This window comes from Balaenoptera physalus, assembly GCF_965194825.1.
Source record: "Balaenoptera physalus genome assembly, chromosome: 2".
Lineage (NCBI taxonomy): Eukaryota > Metazoa > Chordata > Mammalia > Artiodactyla > Balaenopteridae > Balaenoptera > Balaenoptera physalus.
This window is the reverse complement of record NC_138883.1, coordinates 171125743-171144774: the sequence shown is the minus strand read 5'-3', so window position 1 is coordinate 171144774 and position 19032 is coordinate 171125743. Positions and strand designations below refer to the sequence as shown.

The 19032-nt window shown below is 42.7% G+C and overlaps 1 protein-coding gene across 1 annotated transcript in view; it reads right to left on the bottom strand.

Annotated features, from left to right (window-relative positions):
* The window catches only part of LOC309655637 (coiled-coil domain-containing protein 3-like), a gene marked incomplete at its 5' end in the record, with an annotated part of 71712 nt that extends 57426 nt beyond the window's left edge, over positions 1-14286 (bottom strand). The window contains 3 exons of the mRNA XM_082450966.1: positions 9452-9607; positions 12195-12726; positions 14274-14286. Of these exons, the coding sequence (XP_082307092.1) occupies positions 9452-9607; positions 12195-12726; positions 14274-14286 (701 nt within the window). The remainder of the gene's footprint in view (positions 1-9451; positions 9608-12194; positions 12727-14273) is intronic.
* Positions 14287-19032: the final 4746 nt, after the last annotated feature.

Sequence of the window (19032 nt, the reverse complement as noted above, 5' to 3'; positions counted from 1 at the left end):
TAAAAAGGATCATAAGGGACTATTTATGAACAATTATGTGAACAAATTGGAAAACCTAGCAGAAACAGAAAAATTCTGAGAAATATACAACCTGTCAAGACTGAATCAAGAGGAAACAGTAAAACTGAACACACCAATAACAAATAAGGAGATTCAAATAGTAATCAAAAAACTCCCAAAAGCAAAAAGCCTAGGACCAACTGGATTCACAGTTGAATTCTACCAACGTTCAAACAAAAATTAATACCAATCCTTCTTAAACTCTTCCAAAAAATAGATGTAGAGGGATTACTTCCAGACTCATTTTATGACACCAGCCTCACTGGATATCAAAGCTGGACAAAACTACAGACAAATGTCTCTGATAAACATAGATGCAAAAATCCTCAATAAAATACTAGCACACTGAATTCAACACATCAAAAAGATTATACACCATGAATAAATGGTATTTATCCTTGGGATGGAAGGTTGGTTTAACATATGCAAATCAATCAATGTGATATAGCACATTAACAAAATGAAAGATCTGAATGATGTGATCATCTCAATATGAAGAAAAAGCACTTGACAAAGTTCAACATCCACTCATGATAAAAGATGCTCAATAAAATAGATATAAAAGAAATTTCCTCAAAACAATAGAGGCCATTTACGAAAACCCCACAGCTAACATCATAATCAATTCGTAAAACTGAAAGCTTTTCCCCCTATTCCCAGTTCTATTAAACATAATACTGGAAGTACTAGCAAGAAAAAGACATAAAAGGCATCTAAATTAGAACAAAGGCAGTAAAATTCTCTGTCTGCAGATGTCACAATTCTATATGTAGAAAACCCTGAAGACACCACAAAACATTAGAGTGAATGAATCCAGTATATTTGCAGGATACAAAATCAACATATCAAAAATACCAGTCGTATTTCTTTACACCAGCAACAATCTATCTGAAAAGGAAATGAAGAAAACAATCCCATTTATGATAGCACCAAAAAGAACAAAAGAGCTAGGGATAAATTTAACAGAGGAGGTGAAAGACCTATGCACTGAAAAGTTTAAAACACTGATGAGAGAAAGACAAAAATCAGTGGAGATATATCCCATGTCCATGGATTGGAAGAATACTGTTAAAATGTTCATAGTACCCAAAGCAATCACTATCAAAATTGCAATGGCATTTTTCACAGAAGTGGAAAAAAACAATTCTAAAATTTGTGTGGAACTACAAAAGCTCCTGAATAGCCAAAGCAATTTTGAGAAAAGAACAAAGCTGGAGGCAACACACTTCATGATTTCAAATTATATTACAACGCTATAGTAATCAAAACAGTATGGTACAAGCATAAAAACAGATAGATAGACCAACGGAATAGAATCAAGAGCCCAGAAACAAATCCACAGATTTACAGTTAACTGAGCTTCACTAAAGATGCCAAGAACACAAAATGGGGAAGAATATTTTCTTTAATAAATTGATTTAGGAAAACTGGATTCACATGCAGACGAATGAAACTGGACCCTTATCTCACACACATACACAAAAATTAACTCAAAATAAAGACTTAAATGTAAGACCCAAAACTATAAAACTACTAGAAAATAGGAAAAAAGCTTCCTGACATTGGTGTGGGCAATAATATTCTAGATATGACCCCCAAAGCACAGGCAACAAAAGCAAAAATTGTGTCAAAATAAAAAGCTTCTGTACAGCAAAGGAAACAATCAATTAAAATGAAAGGGCAACATATGGATAGGGGGAAAATATTTGAAAGCCATCTATCTCGTCCAAAATATATAAGGAATTCATGCAAGTAAATAGCAAAACAACAAAACCTGATTTTAAAATGGGCAAAGGACCCAAATAGACATTTCTCCAAAACTATTATCCAAACTATTATCCAAAACTTGAAAGATAAGATGTGTTATTGAGGATATGGAGAAAAGGGAACCCTTGTACACTGTTGGTGGGAATGTAAATTGGTACAGTCATTATGGACGACAGTCCACACTGAGGTTCCCAATCAGTGGTTCCCAGGAGTTGAGGTTGGGGAAGGGTCTGGCTATATAGTGACAGCACAGGGGAGGGTTTTAGCAATGATGGAACTTTTCTATATTGTGGCTGTAGTTGTGATTATACAACCATGTGTATTTGCCAAAACTTATAACTATACGTGAAAAAAGCAAATTTTACTGTATGCGGACTTCCCTGGTGTCACAGTGGTTAAGAATCCACCTGCCAATGCAGGGGACACGGGTTCAATCCCTGGTCCGGGAAGATCCCACGTGCCACAGATGAACTAAGCCCATGTGCCACAACTACTGACTCTGTGCTCTAGAGCCCGAGAGCCACAACTACTGAGCCCACGTGCTGCAACTACTGAAGTCCGCGTGCCTAGAGCCCGTGCTCTGCAACAAGAGAAGCCACTGCAATGAGAAGGCCACATACCGCAACAAAGAGTAGCTCCCGCTCGCAGCAGCTAGAGAAAGCCCGCACAGCAACGAAGGCCCAACGCAGCCAAAATAAATATAAATAAATAAATATTAAAAATTTTTTTACTGTATGTGGATTTTAAATATTAATTTAGAAAATAGAAATAGAGAGGGAGAGAGAGAAGACCTCTGCTTCCTAAGGCCTCAGAGCTCTCTGGATGAGAGATAATTTATTCAATAAATGTGTAAGACACCATAAAAATGCACAACAATATACAACAGGGAATAAAATAGATATCCCTGCCCTTGAGTAGTTTAGTCTACTTGGGAAGACAGCATCTGATAAGCAGGAAAACAGGGACCAAGATGGTTTGACCAGATGGCTGCCATCTTTAAATACAACAAAACCCCCTCCTTCAACCGTTCTGCGCCCTGTACCTGCAGCCTCATCTGTATTCAACCCTCCACAGCCAAACGTCCTGAAGTTGTTGTCCACCCCACCATCTCCATATCCTCTTGTCCCACTCCCTCCTCCCACCTCCACAGCCTAGACTCTACTCCCTCACTCCATGGAACTGTCCTCATCTCTGCCAAAGTCGACTGGTTACTTTTTAGTCCTCATCTTGACTTCTCAACAGCTTTTGTTCTGTCGATCGCTCATCCTTTCGGAGCTATTCTGTGCCACTGACTCCTAGTTTTCCTCGTATCTGTCTGACTGCTCCTTCTCCACCAGTGTTAGCGTTCTACACCACTCGGTCCTACCTTAGGGCTTCTACTCTTACTCTAAGCCCTCTCCCTTGGAAATGTCACCCATTTCCCATTTCAGCTGACACCTAGTTATGGCTCAGACCCAAAGGTGTATGTTCTACTCAGAGCTCTTCTCAAAGCTGCAAAGTTATAGATCCAACCACCTAGTCAAGATCTCACCTGGACGGCTCAAGGGCACCTCAACTCAAGATGTCCAATACCGGACTCATGAATTTCCTACCAAACCTGTCCTATTCCCATTTATCAGTGTTGGTCCTGGCATGCCGTCAGCCAGGAACACAGGACTAATCTTTGACCCTTCCACCTCCTTTACCACCCAAATTCAACATCTACTGATTTAATTTCCTAAATATCTCTCAAGTTTGCTTACATCGCTCCATGCCCCCTGCCTCCGTCCTAGTCCAACATCTATCTGGTAGCTTTCTAACCACCACTACTTATTACTATATCACCCGGATCCCCTCCAATCCAGTTCCTCACTCCTGTCACTTTGTTTTCCTATAAATGTGAATTTGGTCCCATCACCCTTTGCTTTCCAAACATCAAAGCTTTCCCATTACTGTTAGAACAAAGCCCAAATCCTCACCAGGATCTATCAACCCCTGCATGGTCTGGCCCCACCTTGTGCTCTGGCCTCATCCTTCTCACTCACTCCCTTTCCTCCAGCCACAGGGGCTTTCTTTGATTCCCTCAAAGGTACCATGGACCCTGCTACCACAGGGCCTTTGCACAGATTCTTCTCCTTCTCTGGATTGCTCTCATGACTCCATTACCCCAATATTAACTAGGATACCTCTCTTCCATCAGATTTTAGTCCCAGAATCAATTCAGCAGAAAACGTTTTCTTTACCCCGAAGTTTACATCAGACTTCCTGATTTCCTTTCTTTTCCTTGGAGTATTTATTTCCACTTAAAATTATACTATTAAGGACCTACTGTATAGCACAGAGAACTCTACTCAATACTATGTAATGACCTATATGGGAAAAGAATCTAAAAAAGAGTGGATATATGTATATGTATAATTGATTCACTTTGCTGCACAGCAGAAACTAACATTGTAAATCAACTATACTCGAATAAAAATTAATTAAAAAATAAAATTATAAAGTCATTAATGTGGTCTTTTGATCGTGTCAACCACCAACACTAGGACTATAAACTCCATGATCAGGGACTTTGTATTTTGCCCAACACTGAAACTCTAGTATCTAACACAGTAGCTGCCTCAAGGTACACACTCAATAAATATCTGCTAAAGATTGGAATCAACAATCCCACAAAATGAGGTATGTATAATGTCATACATGTCTGCACTCTTTAGTAATAGCAATGGATTGGAAACAACGTAACTACCCATCAACAGGGGACTTGATTAAATATATGGTGAGACATTCATACAATGGAATACTATTTAGAGCAATTTACATGCACTGATATGGAAAGGTCTTCAAGCTCTACTTGTGAATAAAGCAGGGCATAGCAAAGCGCATAGTGCATAGTGAAGTGCCACAGGTGTCAAAGACAACAGTAAATCACATTTGAATTACTTGTTGGATGAAAATACTTATTGAATGTTTGAGAAACTTAACAGTGGCTACTTGTTTAGAGGGTAGGTGTAACTAACTGGGCAGATGGATGTCAGAGGTGGGGGAAAAAACTCTACTGACTATCATTTTATACTTAGATTAGGGAACCCACCTGAATGTGTTATATGTTTATAACTGAAGAGATGAACTTTTAAAGAAGTGGTCCCTGGCCAGAGCCCAATAAACTGTTGAATGTATTACAGCACACGTGACAGCTTCCCCATCACCGTTCCCACCTCTAACACACACCCCCGTCATCACTGCTGCCACCACTCTGCCACCGCCCTGGGGAGAAGCAGGCAGCTTTTCAAAAGCTACATATTCTTTAACATTTAAAGCCATACTCTCTAATTATCAATTCACAGTCATAAACCCTTGCATCACTTTTTATAGTTTACTAAGTGCTTTCAAACATATTCTCTAATTAGGTCCTTACAACAACCTGAGACAGTTTACATGTTTTTAGCCCCATTTTATAGATGAGAAAACTGAAGTTGTGAGAAATAAAGGGTCCTGCCCAAGGTCACAACTCTGGAAATGTCAGAGTCAATTTCGATCTTCTGACGAAAAGTCGACGTTCCTTCCCATGCAGTTCGGAGGACGACAACTTCCCCACCACCCTTCCAGATTCCAAAAAAGGAAAAGAAAAATGGCAGCAGGTCTTTCACAGACTTTGTTTCAACCCCATGACATTCTAGGACAGACCGATGTCAGTGTGGGTCAGTGTGGGTTTTGGTCCTAGGGGACAGGACTTGCAGAGAGGGGAAAACAGCCAACTTCTGCTTTGTGTTACACTCACCCAGCAGAGAAGAAAAGAGGAAGGAAAACGTTCTTGGCTGGTGTGGAGAGAACCCTGCCAGTAAATGGGATGGATGCTCTAACTAGCCACAGACATCCCCTGCGGTCCCATTAACACCATGATACTGCACCAGAGGGACGCTGACTATTTAGTAACGATGATGCTGACTTCCCGGCAACTTCTGAAAGCAAGACTGTGTTTCCACTGACTGAGGCGTGGGTGGGATGTCTGAGGATGGAACTAGAGAATGGGAGGATTTATTTGCCTGCTGAGGACGGAGCTGCATGTCACCCTGGGTGTGCATCACGAAAAGCTTCCCTACATAAGATCGTCCTCTGGTTCCATTTCTTAACCTCCGGATTGACACTGCAGTCCCAGATTCACGTGATGCTGAGAGAGTGAGAACTACGAGGGAAAAGAATGAAATGCGCCCTTCACAAGCAGGGCCTAGATGCACCGACCAGGCTGACTGGGGGACTAGAGAGCAGCAGCAGCGGTGGAAAGGACAGGAGTTCGGCAGTGCTCCTCCAGGATTTATCGTCCTCCAGGATACAGCATGGAACACAGCGAAGCCGTGTAACGCACAACGCCCAGGGCCATTCATACAGGCCTCAGAGCATGCGGAAGAGTCACGTGTTCTGATTAGCAAACATCTAACTGGAACAAAAAGCTGACCTGCAGAATGGCCATCATTAGGTCTACAAATAAAAAATGCTGGAGAGGGTGTGGAGAAAAGGGAACCCTCCTACCCTCCCTCCTGTTGGTGGGAATGTAACTTGGAAAACAGTATGGAGGTTCCTCAAAAAACTAAAAATAAAGTTGCCATATGATCCAGCAATCCCACTCCTGGGCATATATCCAGACAAAACTCTGATTCAAAAAGATACATATGCTCCTAGGATTTCCCTGGTGGTCCAGTGGTTAAGACTCCATGCTACCACTGCAGGGGGCAGGGATTTGACCCCTGGTCGGGGAACTGAGATCCCACAGGCTGCGCGGTGCAGCCAAACACAACAACAGCAGCAGCAAAAACAAAAAAGATATACATGCCCCTACGTTCACAGCAGCGCTCTTCACCATAGGCAAGACATGGAAACAACCTAAATGTCCATCGACAGATGAATGGATAAAGAAGACGTGGTACATACATACAATGGAATATTACTCAGCCATAAAAAAGAATGAAATAATGCTGCTTGCGGCAACATGGATGGACCTAGAGATTATCATACTAAGTGAAGCAAGTGAGAAAGAGACAAATACCATATGATATCACTTATATGTGGAATCTGAAATATGACACAAATGAATTTATCTACTAAACAGACTCACAGACATAGAGAACAGACTTGTGGTTGTCAAGGGGGGGAGGGGGAGGGGGAGGGGGTGGGTTGGGAGTTTAGGATTAGCAGATGCAAACTGTTATCTATAGAATGGATAAACAACAAGGTCCTTCTGGATAGCACAGGAAACTGTATTCAATATCCTGTGATAAACCATAATGGAAAAGACTATGAAAAAGAATGTATATATATGTATAACAAAATCACTTTACTATACAGAAAACAGCACAATATTGTAAATCAACTAGACTTCAGTAAAATAAACTTTTAAACAAAAGGGGACGTGAACAGCCCCTCTGATCCCTCCTAAGACTGAGGACCCACCACCACAGGACAAACAGACTGCTTCTGATGTAACGTGATGCATTTATTCTGGGTAGGAGAGAAAATAAGATGCTCACCTTCAAAAGGAAAAGGCAGAGAAGTTTTTGTGGTTTTTTTGGAAGAAGAGAGCAAGTAATTGTCAATTCTTCATCTAACTCTCAGATCTTCAATTTACAAGTACTTTACTCACTGCAGAGGAAGTAAAAATTTCTCAAGGAGTATCATAAAATGTAAATGCTAAAATTTACCAAAAAGCCAATTTATTTTTAGTTTAAATTTAAATTCTGAAACTAACAAGCTAACTTAGGTCTGATGTGGTACCTTTCAAAGAGGACAGGGGATAAAAATGGAAGGAGCTAAGGTGTTGAAAAGTGCAAGGTCCATCAGTTCCAACGTGTAAATTCAGCTACACAGCAGCTCAGCAATCTGTAAGAATTAATTTTCCTCCCCCAAAGCTTTTGACTCTCAGGGCAACGCACACACCCACCCCTTGTTATCTAAGAGACCAGGGTGATGAAAGGGAAAAGAGAGTCTCCCCAAGATCAACATCTGATCACCTGAAATAGGACTGCCTTCACCTTGAAACAATTCTCCATGGTCCTGTTGTTCTATTTTTTTCTAATGATGGAATATCTAATTCCAGGGAAATATTAATAGCTTCATTGTGTGACCATAGGGCTAATTACTGATGTACCTAAAGAGTTTGGGGGCTAAGCTATAAGGTGTTTTTGGAACAACATCTGATCTTTTGATGCAAATCTACTGTTACCAAAGATTTAGTAAAATAAGCAAACTCCCATAAAAATGGAGAACCAAAGGACAGAGACTAAAAAGATTTCATTTGGAACATGCGAAGGTCTGACTCAAGCCGGGGATACTCAGGCTGACACCGGGTAGGTCCAGTTCAATGTGGAGTGGGTACCAGTACAGATTAAGAGCAGAAAAACAAACAGGTGCCTGGAACCACGCTGGGAGCAAGAGTTCAGAAAATTCTGGCAAACCATGGAGGAGGGGTCAGAGGAGTCTAGACCTGTCAGTAGGGTAGGCCTGAGGAAGGGACCCTTGATAATGTCTAGGAAGCAAGAACCAACATTTTTCCTTAGTTGGACGCCCCTGCCCATCGTGAGAACAGGTTCTGTGCAAAGAACATGAAGAAGGCCTCCAGGTGCCAGGGAGCCCAGGGCAGAAGATAAGGAGGTTTGGAAGAACAAGGCCGTCCCCCTAGGCCAACCCACCAGACGAGAGAAAGACACTCTTCGCAAGGCCAGCACAGATGGGTGGAAAGAAGGAAGCCACCTAACATGTGCAAATTGGTTCATTAACCCACAAAAAAAGTCCTTGTCCTGGGGGACACCCACATCAGAACCCTCTCCAGTAGTCTGTCATGTGGTCCTAAAAACATCTCAGATGGGAGACTGGGAGCCATGGGCCACCACCTCTCCGACCTGGTCCCACAGTCATCCCAGCTCAACTGTGTCAATGCCACTGCTTTGGGAAAGTGACAATCCTCAAAATGTCCCCACAACTCTGGCTAATGCCTCAGAATGGAATACACCTTTTATATTTTCATGCCCCAAATCATCCTGACCCTTATGTTCCACAACTACCTCGGTCACCCTGTACCTCTACATCTTAATAGCTATAAATAAGAATCATAGAAGTGTTAGCTACTACAATTCTTTCATTTCATTTTCTTGAGGACTTTTCTTTCCTCTTAGAAAATTCCTCAGAGCCCTATGCTATCAATAATAATAAGAGTAGCCCTATGCTATCAATTATAATAATAATATAATAATGGTAGTAGTCATAACAGCTCACATGTATTGAGTACTTTCTCTGTCAAGCGCTATGCTAAGGGTTTTACACATGTACATTTCCTAAATGTTAAATCCTATGGCATCAGCCCTATAGCGTAGATGCTACTATTGTTTCCATTTTACAGAAGAGGCAATTGAGGCACAGTGTGTCAACCTTCATCCCATCTTGTTCCCTGACTTTGTGAGGAACTCCACGCCCAATAGTAAAGCCTCAGGAATAGACAGTTTATGAGCAGGGTTTGTTAACCGCTGGGAGTGGGGGTCGGGGGCACGGAGGAAAATACTCTTTGGTCTGAGCTTCTGGAAGAGCACTCTTGACTCTCTGGGTCAAAATGTAGCTATTCTATTATTTTGCTCTGGCACAGGGTACCAATTCTTACCAATTGTCTTCTTGGATCTCCCAGTCACTGGAAAAAGTCACCATTGCTGCCACTGGGAACAGTTCAAAAACTGGAAAACATCCTTCTGTTCTCTTGAGTGTCTGGAAAGATGGCATGTTGGAAATTGACTCCATGAGGTTATAATTTTCATCCATCCTAACAAGAAAGGGGAAGAAAGTGGAGCTGTAGATTGGACAGCCATGGGGTGCACCATCTTGAATCACGAGTCAACAGAAGACTGTGACAGTCTCCAACGGCTCTCATTATTTCTAGTTGTTTCTCTGCCTCCTACTTCATGAGTCTATTCTTAAGCTGTTGAAAAAGGTGAGTTTGGGGGCAGAGGGAGTGTGTGCATGTGTCTGCGTTTGTGTATCTGTGTTATCTCCCAGGTGGCCTTCCTTCTCACAGACAGTGTGTTCCTTGTTTCTTGGTGAAAGGGAGGCCAGTTGCAATGACCCGGGTTCAAGTCCTACCACTACTACTTCTGTCTGACAGGAAACGAATTTCTTAAATTCTCTAAGCTTCAGTATTACAATCTATAAAAAGAGGATGACAAAAGCACCTTACTTTTTGATGGTGATGTAAGGATTGCATTAAAAAAAAAAAGTCTCTGGCCAGAGTAACTGTAGTATAAAAGTTAGTTAACACTTCTATTGAGCCTCGCAGAAAATGCCTGTTGTCAAGACGAAGAAGTCAAGAAAAGGAAAAGGAGAGATACGAGTTACTCTCCAGCCCATGGGGGGCATGTGGGGCTCACCAGGGAGTCTCCAGTGCCACCTTCTCCTGTGACGCTGACCAGAATCTGTTCTCTTCTCAATGGGTCCCAGAATAACAGAGGAGGAATGCTTTGTATGCAGCTGTTAACACACATCAGGGCAACATAACTCTGTGAAATAGAAATCTATCAGACTACCATTTGACTCTGTATTTCTGCCCTAACGTTTTATAAACGTTTTATAAACATGTCAGAGAGAAGATGAAAGAGTTGGCTGACCACCACAGAACCAGTGGACAAAACAGTATTTCATGATAAAATCGGAAAAGAAAATAACACCTTCTGAAGTACTCTGGTTTTTTTCTTTGGAAAATGAAGTTTCATTAGTTTTGTAGCTGGGTCCCCAGTGTTTTCCTTAAATAAAGACATGAAAAATCTAGTTTAAGTTTCTCAGTATCAAGAAGATACTGTCTCACTCCTTGACGAGTTTACTTAGAAACTGTACTTGTCCAGCAATTAAAAAAAAATTCAACTGAATCTAGCTAAGCCACCCAAGCCAACACAAAGCACGCCACGTGTTCTAATCTTAGCTATTCCGGCTTCAACATGGAAAACATGTTGCCATGAGCTTACGGACAGCCCTCTGTGGAACTCACTCTTTTCTTTCTCAGTGACATGAAATCTAAAGAGCTAAAAGTGAGTCTGCAGACCAAGGTCATGGTCATTCCAAATATCTTTAATCCTACTCCACAGACTGGGAAGACTGGATCTATCGCCCATCACAGCTGTAGATTCAATCGCTATCTCGAAAGATGCATTCGATTCCATTTTGAGGTTCCTCTCAGTCTCCTCCTTCAACTGGAGACAACCAATGCATTTAGGGTTCCACCTGTTGTTTTTTTACTTTAAACTTCAGTCAAACCCATTGCCTAAATTCTTATCCACATGTGTTTCATCTTGACCACAGACCAACTTCCACGGAATTGCCCAAGATTCCAGAAGTCTCCAATCAGACAGGGCCTCCTGCCTAATTCACTTCTATATTCTTCAAAGCCCTGTGACCCCCAAGGCCCTGACCCCGCCTAGCACCCCAAACCCCGCCCCTCCTCCATAAATCTGTTTGGAAGAGCCTGGCATTGAGGTCTGCCAGCAGCTGATAGGAGCTAACGCGAGTGAAACGGGAGGACAGCTGGGCTGCATTCCACACCAGCGCCATCTTGGCACTTAAGCAGGTGTGCAGAATAGTGACTGGTCCGCATCTAACCTGCACCAGGTGTTTTGTGTGAGTGACTGGGTTTTAGTCTCAAGCAACCTTGTTTCTCACATCATGAAGGTGAGGCTATTGAGATTCTGGACAAGGTCAGTAACTTGCTCAAACTCACAGGAAGAGAGGAGCCAGAATTCCAACCACAGTCTGATTTCAAAGGGATTCTGCTTTGGTTTGACCACCACCCATCCCAAACTACTCCCACCAAATCCGGTTTAAAACATAGAGTTCCAAGTATACTAGGATTCCACCTCAATTAGGGTTCCACCTGCTGTTATTTCAAACCTTAGTCAAACCCGTCGCCTGAATTCTTACGCACAAGCGTTTCATGTGGACCACAGACCAACTTTCATGAACTCAGTCAGAGAGGGTCCTGCCTGATTTACCTTTATACTCCTCAAAGCACTGCGACCAGGGTCTCCCCCCGGAGCCCCCCGCATAAACCTCTGCCATCTGGAATAGGCTGGCTACTTGTTGCTGGAAACCACCTGGAGCTTTTGCCTGAAACACTCTTCTGTCCTTAAAGCACAGGAATCCTCCCTGTTTTTCCAACAGCCTTGGCCAGAGGTACCCAGGATGTTGTAGACACGTCGGGAGGAGCAGGAAAGAACGAAGAGCACGCGAAGGAGCCCAAGACATCATCTAACATCGCACAGACAGGACTCCCTGCGAGTTCCCGATCCGGCTCCGGATAAAGGCGACCTCAGTTGGTCACGCAAATGGGCCGAGGGGGTGGTGTGGGCGGGAGGTGACAGGCTCACCTGAGGAAGAAGAAACAGGCGTAATCCTGGACCACGGTGCGGGAGTGACAGGAGAAGTAGCCCAGGCCGCGGAGGTGGACCCTGGAGCCCGCGGGCACCTCGAGCACGCTGCCCCACGCCTGGTCCACAGCATCTTGATCTCGGCCCGGTACAGGCGCCCCGCCTCGCCGGCCTCGTACTGCCAGGGCAGGAGCTGTATAGGCCGTCACCTCCTGGTGCAGCGCCAGCACCTTGGCGTACGAGATGGTCTCGGCCAGCTCGGCGCCGCAGCCCTCGCTCAGGGGTCTCCACCCGGAGGGCAGCTGGCAACCGCAGGCGGCCCCGAGCCGCTCGGCCAGGCCGAGCGCGGCGAGCAGCCGCGAGGGCAGCGTGCCGGCTGGGACCGGCCGGGTGGGCGCTGCGCCCGGGGCGCACTGCCTGGGCGCGGGGCGGGGAGGCCCGGGGCGGAGCTGGGCCGCCGGCGGCGTCGGGGAGCCCGGAGCGTCCGGCCCACGGCGCCGCCCCACCGGCCGGAGAAGCGCAGCCCTGGGCGCTCAGCTCGGCGCGCCGCTCTCTCCGCCGCCAGGCTCACCCGGCCCGTCCCAGCCCGTGACGCCCCAAAGCTGCGCGGGGAGGACGGCCCGCCGCCTCCTCCTGCTCCCCGGGGCTGGGGCGTGGGCCGCGGCGGGAGGGGCGGAGCCGGGACGCCGGCCGTGGGTGGAGGGCTCGCGTTGCTCGGCAGACGCGCGGCGCTGGATGCGTCGCCCCGGGGGGGGGTGGGGGGCGGGGCGCGGTGTTCGGGGGCAGCGCTCGAGAAAGCCAGTGCTGGGAGCGGCGGCCCAGCCCTCTGCCTGCGCCCCGATGACAGACTGAGTCAGAGCTTTCCAGGCGCAAACCCTGTTGCAGACCCACGGCCTCCTTAAAACGAGCGCTGTCAATTGCCACGATTACTCTGTATATGTTTTTGCATTTTCTATGTAGTTCATTTAGAGTCAAATATATAGAAATCTGACTTTACCTTCGCAGAGGTTAACTAGGAAATTAAGTGTGATCTAATAAACTTTTCTGGACCTCCACTCTCTCTCTTTTTATTTTTTAATGATGGTCTTTGGAAAGTCTTAATAAAAGATTTGACTAGCCAAAGCAATAGTGCTCTGATTTTCCTACAGCCACCTGACTTCATGATTTACATAATTGCTGCTTTCGGATTCTGAACACCCTACACCTGAGAAATAAATTCAGACGTAAATTTCAAACAGCTTTTCACAAGTCAGTGAGTGAATCTGAGGAGACCCAAACTCACAGTTCTTTATTTCTAAACTCGGAGGTTCCTTTTATCTCCAATTTGCTTTAATTGTTCCTAATGTAGTAAGAAGAAGAAAAAAAAGGATATTACTTAGAAATATGTATATTTTATATATTAAATACAGCACACATATACATAATATCATGCATATAATATACATACCATCATACATATATCATACATGTTATATATATTTATAATAAATTTACAAGCAAAACTGCCTTAAAATGGCAGGCTCTTTGTTCTGCAAACATCTTATTAACCAGGGTGTCTGCAAGTTTAAGCCTTGGAACCCAGCTGAATTCTTCTCTGTACTGAAGGGAAAAGAGTTCTTAGGGAATTGTGGAAGGAAAGGTAAAGAGAAAAGAGGATAGAGAAGCAGGAGAGAACATTCCAAGGCTGGGCCTCCCCTCCCATGCCCCCCCAGATCGGGAGGGCTTTGGGCATCCCAACAAGTGGAATGACCAGGACCCCAGCCAGTGCTGCCCAGCTCGGGAGGGAATGGAAGGCTACAGCCTACACGAGGTCACACTAGTCCAGAATCTGATCAGCGACTCAGTGGGCTCTGTGATGAGCCTGAAAGAAGAAAGAAATAAGAGTAACAGCTCTTGCAGTTAATAGCTAACCCCTGTATAGCTAGTAGTCAGCCTGGGGCTTCAACAAATTTTGTAGGAAAAACAGCTATATTGAGGGAAGCAAGTGGGCAGTAGTCCCAATGGTAGATGACCCTCCGCAGCCCTCCCCCACCCCAACCATGGTAGATGCCAGACTCTCCCACAACGGGGAAATGGTACCCGAGGTTGGCATCAGGCGTTGTATGTCAGGACTGCTTATTTGCCTCTCATGGAATATATGAGTTAAAACATTTCATAGTATCACTGTCTTAGTCTGCTCAGGCTGCCATAACAAAATACCACAGAGTGAGAGGCTGGAAGTCCAAGATCAAGGTGCCAGCAGGATTGCTTTCTGGTGTGGTCTCTCTTCCAGGCTCCTATACGGCCGCCTTCCCGCTGTGTCCTCACATGGCCTTTTTCTGTGTACATGTAGAGAGAGAGGGAAATCTCTGGTGTGTCCTCTTATAAAGATGATTAAGACCCAACCTTGTGACCTCATTTAACCTTAATTACTTCTCTAAAGGTCCTGTCTCCAAATATAGCCTCATTGGGGGATAGGGCTTTAATATATGAATTCGGGCAGGGAGAAGGAGGCGGGACTGGGGTAGGGGGTGGGGAGTGGGGGGAGGGCAACACAATTCAGTCCATAACAGTTATTTAGCAGGTGTTTTGCAGGTTTGCTAGAAAAAAGGAGAGAGGATATGAAGCGGTTTACACTCCTGGCAAGCCGACTTAGAGCAAGCAAGCATTGCCAAATTATAATATTAACAACTGCTAACACTTATACATTGCATACTACAGGTCAAGCACTGTTGTAAGGGCTTTGCATATGTTATCTTAATTAATTCTCCAAACAACACGTCAGAGTAGGTATTGGTATCGTCCTCATTTTAGAGATAAGGTACTTAGGTACAGAGAGGTTAATTGACTTACCCAAGATCACAGAGCTAGAAAGTGACTGAGCAAGGATTCAAACCCCAGCATCAGATTCCAGAGTCCACACAGGCAAAGCGAGAAAACTTACGGTTACCAAAAGGGAAAGTCAAGGGTATAAATTTGGAATTTGGGATTAACAGATACACACTACTATATATAAAATAGATAACCAACAAGGACCTGCTATATAGCACAAGGAACTATATTCAATATTTTGTAATAACATATAATGCAAAAGAATCTGCATATATACGTGTATATATATATGTGTGTGTGTGTATATACACACACACGTATATATAACTGAATCACTTTGCTGTACACTTGGAACTAACACAACATTATAAATTAACTATACTTCATTAAAAATGGTTTAGGGCTTCCCTGGTGGCGCAGTGGTTGAGAGTCTGCCTGCCAATGCAGGGGACACGAGTTCGAGCCCTGGTCTGGGAAGATCCCACATGCCGCGGAGCAACTAAGCGTGTGCGCCACAACTACTGAGCCTGCGCGTCTGGAGCCTGTGCCCCGCAACAAGAGAGGCCGCGACAGTGAGAGGCCCGCGCACGGTGATGAAGAGGGGCCCCCGCTTGCCGCAACTAGAGAAAGCCCTCGCACAGAAACGAAGACCCAACACAGCCAAAAGTAAATAAATAAGTAAATTAAAAAAAAATCTTCTCTCTCAAAAAAAAAAAGGTTTAATAAATAAACCATTTACCTGAGCAGACTAAGACAGTGATATTATGAAATGTTTTAACTCATTTAGTAAATAAATTCTATTTATTTACAGCTGACATAATCATCTATATAGAAAATCCCATACAATCCACAAAAAAACGCTACTAGAATAAGCAAGTTTAACAAAGTATGGAATACAAGATCAACATACAAAAATCAACTGTATTCTATATATAACAACAAACGTTTGGTAATTGAAATTTAAAAAGCAATACCATTCACAGTAGTATCAAAATATATAAAATACTTAGGAATAAAGCTGAAAGGACTATACACTGAAAACTATAAATATTACTGAGAGAAATGGAAGAAGTCTGTGAAAAATGGACACACATAGTTTGCTAACAGGTCAGGAGACTCAGTGTTGTTAAGGTGTCAATGTTAACCAAACTAATATACAAATTTAATGCAATCTCAATCAAAATCTCAGTGGACTTTTTGGTAGAAATTGACAAGCAGATTCCAGATTTCATATGGAATGCAAAGAACTTAGCCAAACCAACTTAAAAAATAAAGACGAAATTTAGAAGACTAACATTACCTGGTTTCAAGACTTACTGTAAAGTTATAGTAATCAATAAAGTGTGCTTTGGTGTAAACACAGACACATAAGCCAATGGAATAGAATAGAGAGTGCAGAAGTAAATAAATAAATAAAGTGTTTTTCTGTTTGGGGCTGCAAATCAGGAAGCTATGGAAAAACACCTTTAAAATTCTTAGACGTCTTCTTGTGTAGCTGAGAGGATGCTTGAGATACTACTTAAATCTTTCTGATGCCTTAACAGAGACGTTGACCCTGAGGTCATATTTTACTAACAGCACCCTGTATTTCATCTGCAAACCAAGGCCATTTCTTACATTGAGAAATTTTTTCTTGGAGAGACTAGGGTTGAATGCAATTTTGTTATCAAGCCCACAAGTTCTAGTGCTTTTTTAGTTCTTCTAATTCTGCTTGAAATCTAAATAGTCTCCTCTTTGCCTCAACTGGCTCCTCCTGGACTTTACCATAGGCATCTAAAAGAAGCCAGATGGCACCTTCAACATTCTGTCCAGAAATCTCCTTAGCCAGATCCACAAGTTCATGAGGTACCCTTTCTATTTCCCATATGTCCACAGGCTAATAGTTTTGCTAGTTTTTCTGCCAATACTGCTAATAGTTTTGCTAATTTTTCTGCCTATATCCTATTGGAAGCTGAAAGTTCTCTTTCCTTCAGCTTCCTATAGGATATTCCTCACTACCTTTCGGCCTCCAACAAACAGTCTCTTCATCATTCCTCCAAATTTCTCCATTCCTCTCCCAGACTCAAAATCAATGCCACATGTGATGGCAGGACCCCACTTGGAGGTAATAGTTTCTGCTTTAGCTAATCTACTGCAGCATAACACAGCACCCCAAATTTAATGGCTTCTAACAATTTATTATTACCTCATACAACTCTGTGGGTTGACCAGGAGGTTACTGGGCTTCACATGTTGTTGGCTTGGAGACGGGATGTCTAGAAGATCTAAAATGGACTCACATACAGGGATGGAAATTGGTACTGGCTACAGTCTGGGAGCCCAGTTGGACTTGGCTAGGGGGTCTCGATTCTCCTCCAGGTGGGCTTCTCCATATGGTTGCTTATGCTTTCTCATAGCATGGTGGATGGGTTCCAAGAAGAAGCATTCTAAGAAGACAAGGTCCAACGCACAAGGACTTACCAGTCTTTCACTTCTTTCACTAATGTTCCATTGGTCAAAGCTAGTCACGTGGCCAAGACCAGAATCAATGTGTGAAGGGACTCACAGGGGTACAGATAAAAAGAAGCATGGTTCATTGAGGGCCACCAAAGTGACAGTCTATCACATCCTTCAAATCAACACTCCATTTATTTTTGGTTGAGCAAATGATTTAGTGCACAATTGTCATTATAAGATCATTTTGTTAATTATAAAACAAAATAAACTCATTTTTATAAATTTTCATTTTATTTGTCAAAAATCATACCTATCAAACCTGTTTTTTTATTATTTTTATTTAAAAAATTTTTATTTTATATTGGAGTATAGTTGGTTTACAATGTTGTGTTAGTTTCAGGTGTACAGCAAAATGATTCAGTTTTACATATACTTATCTATTCTTTTTCAGATTCTTTTCCCATTTAGGTTATTACAGGATATTGACTAGAGTTTCCTGTGCTATATAGTAGGTCCTTATTGATTATCTATTTTAAATATAGTAGGGTGTGTATGTTAGTCTGAAACTCCTACTTTACCTTTCACCCCTGCCCCCGTTATTCCCTCTGGTAACCATAATTTTGTTTTCTATGTCTGTGAATCTATTTCTGTTTTGTAAATAAGTTCATTTATATCATTTGTAAAGATTTCACATATAAGTGATATCACATATTTGTCTTTGTCTGACCTACTTCACTTAATATGATAATCTCTAGGTTTTATGTTGTCTACTATGCTGTTTTGGTCCTAACTTTAAGTGGATTCCATTTGAGTGACCTTTTTCTAATATTAGTTATCCTCAGATATAAAGAGTCCTGTGTTTTGTTTCCTATTTAGTTTTTATTCCTTCAGTCTCACTCTCAGGTCAAGAATACTTTGCAGAGGAAGAGTTAGTCACAAAACAGAATTTGGGCGTTGCTGGTCCATAGAAATAACACCATCCTAATAGCACCAAAACATCACCCCTCAGCCTGACGTATCTTTTCTTACTTTACTCATAAAGAAGAAATAAATAGTCACTTTCCCACCAGCTTTCTAACTAGGCACTGATAACTAGGTGTGGCTTTAAATTATATACAATAATACTTTCCTTGTGAAGCCTTAATAACCTATAGCTCTTACAAACTGCTTCAGTATGAGAGTTCTACAAAAATTAGTTCTGAAAGGCCTATAGTCCTATAAAGAACATTTTGAACAAAGGTGTACTTTTTAAATAGAGGTTTAATTTTGTTCTCTGATACATGTTTAAGTTTTAAAGGAAGCTGTAAAGAATAAGAGTACTTTATGTTTTATAATGCTGTGCAGTCTACACTTAGCTTTTAATACCTGGGCTATGTCTTTTTTATAGAGAGAAAAAAATCTGAAGTGTTTGAATTCACTGAAACTTAAGAAACACTCTACTTTCTTATTTAATCCTTGAAGAAATGACAGGTAATTTTTAAAAAGGGATTTAAAATCCAGCCAAGAAGCATGTATGCTGACCATTTTGTTTTCCTCCCCAGAGAGTCTCAGTTTAATCATATAATAGTCAATGTAACTCAAGCTTTTTTTT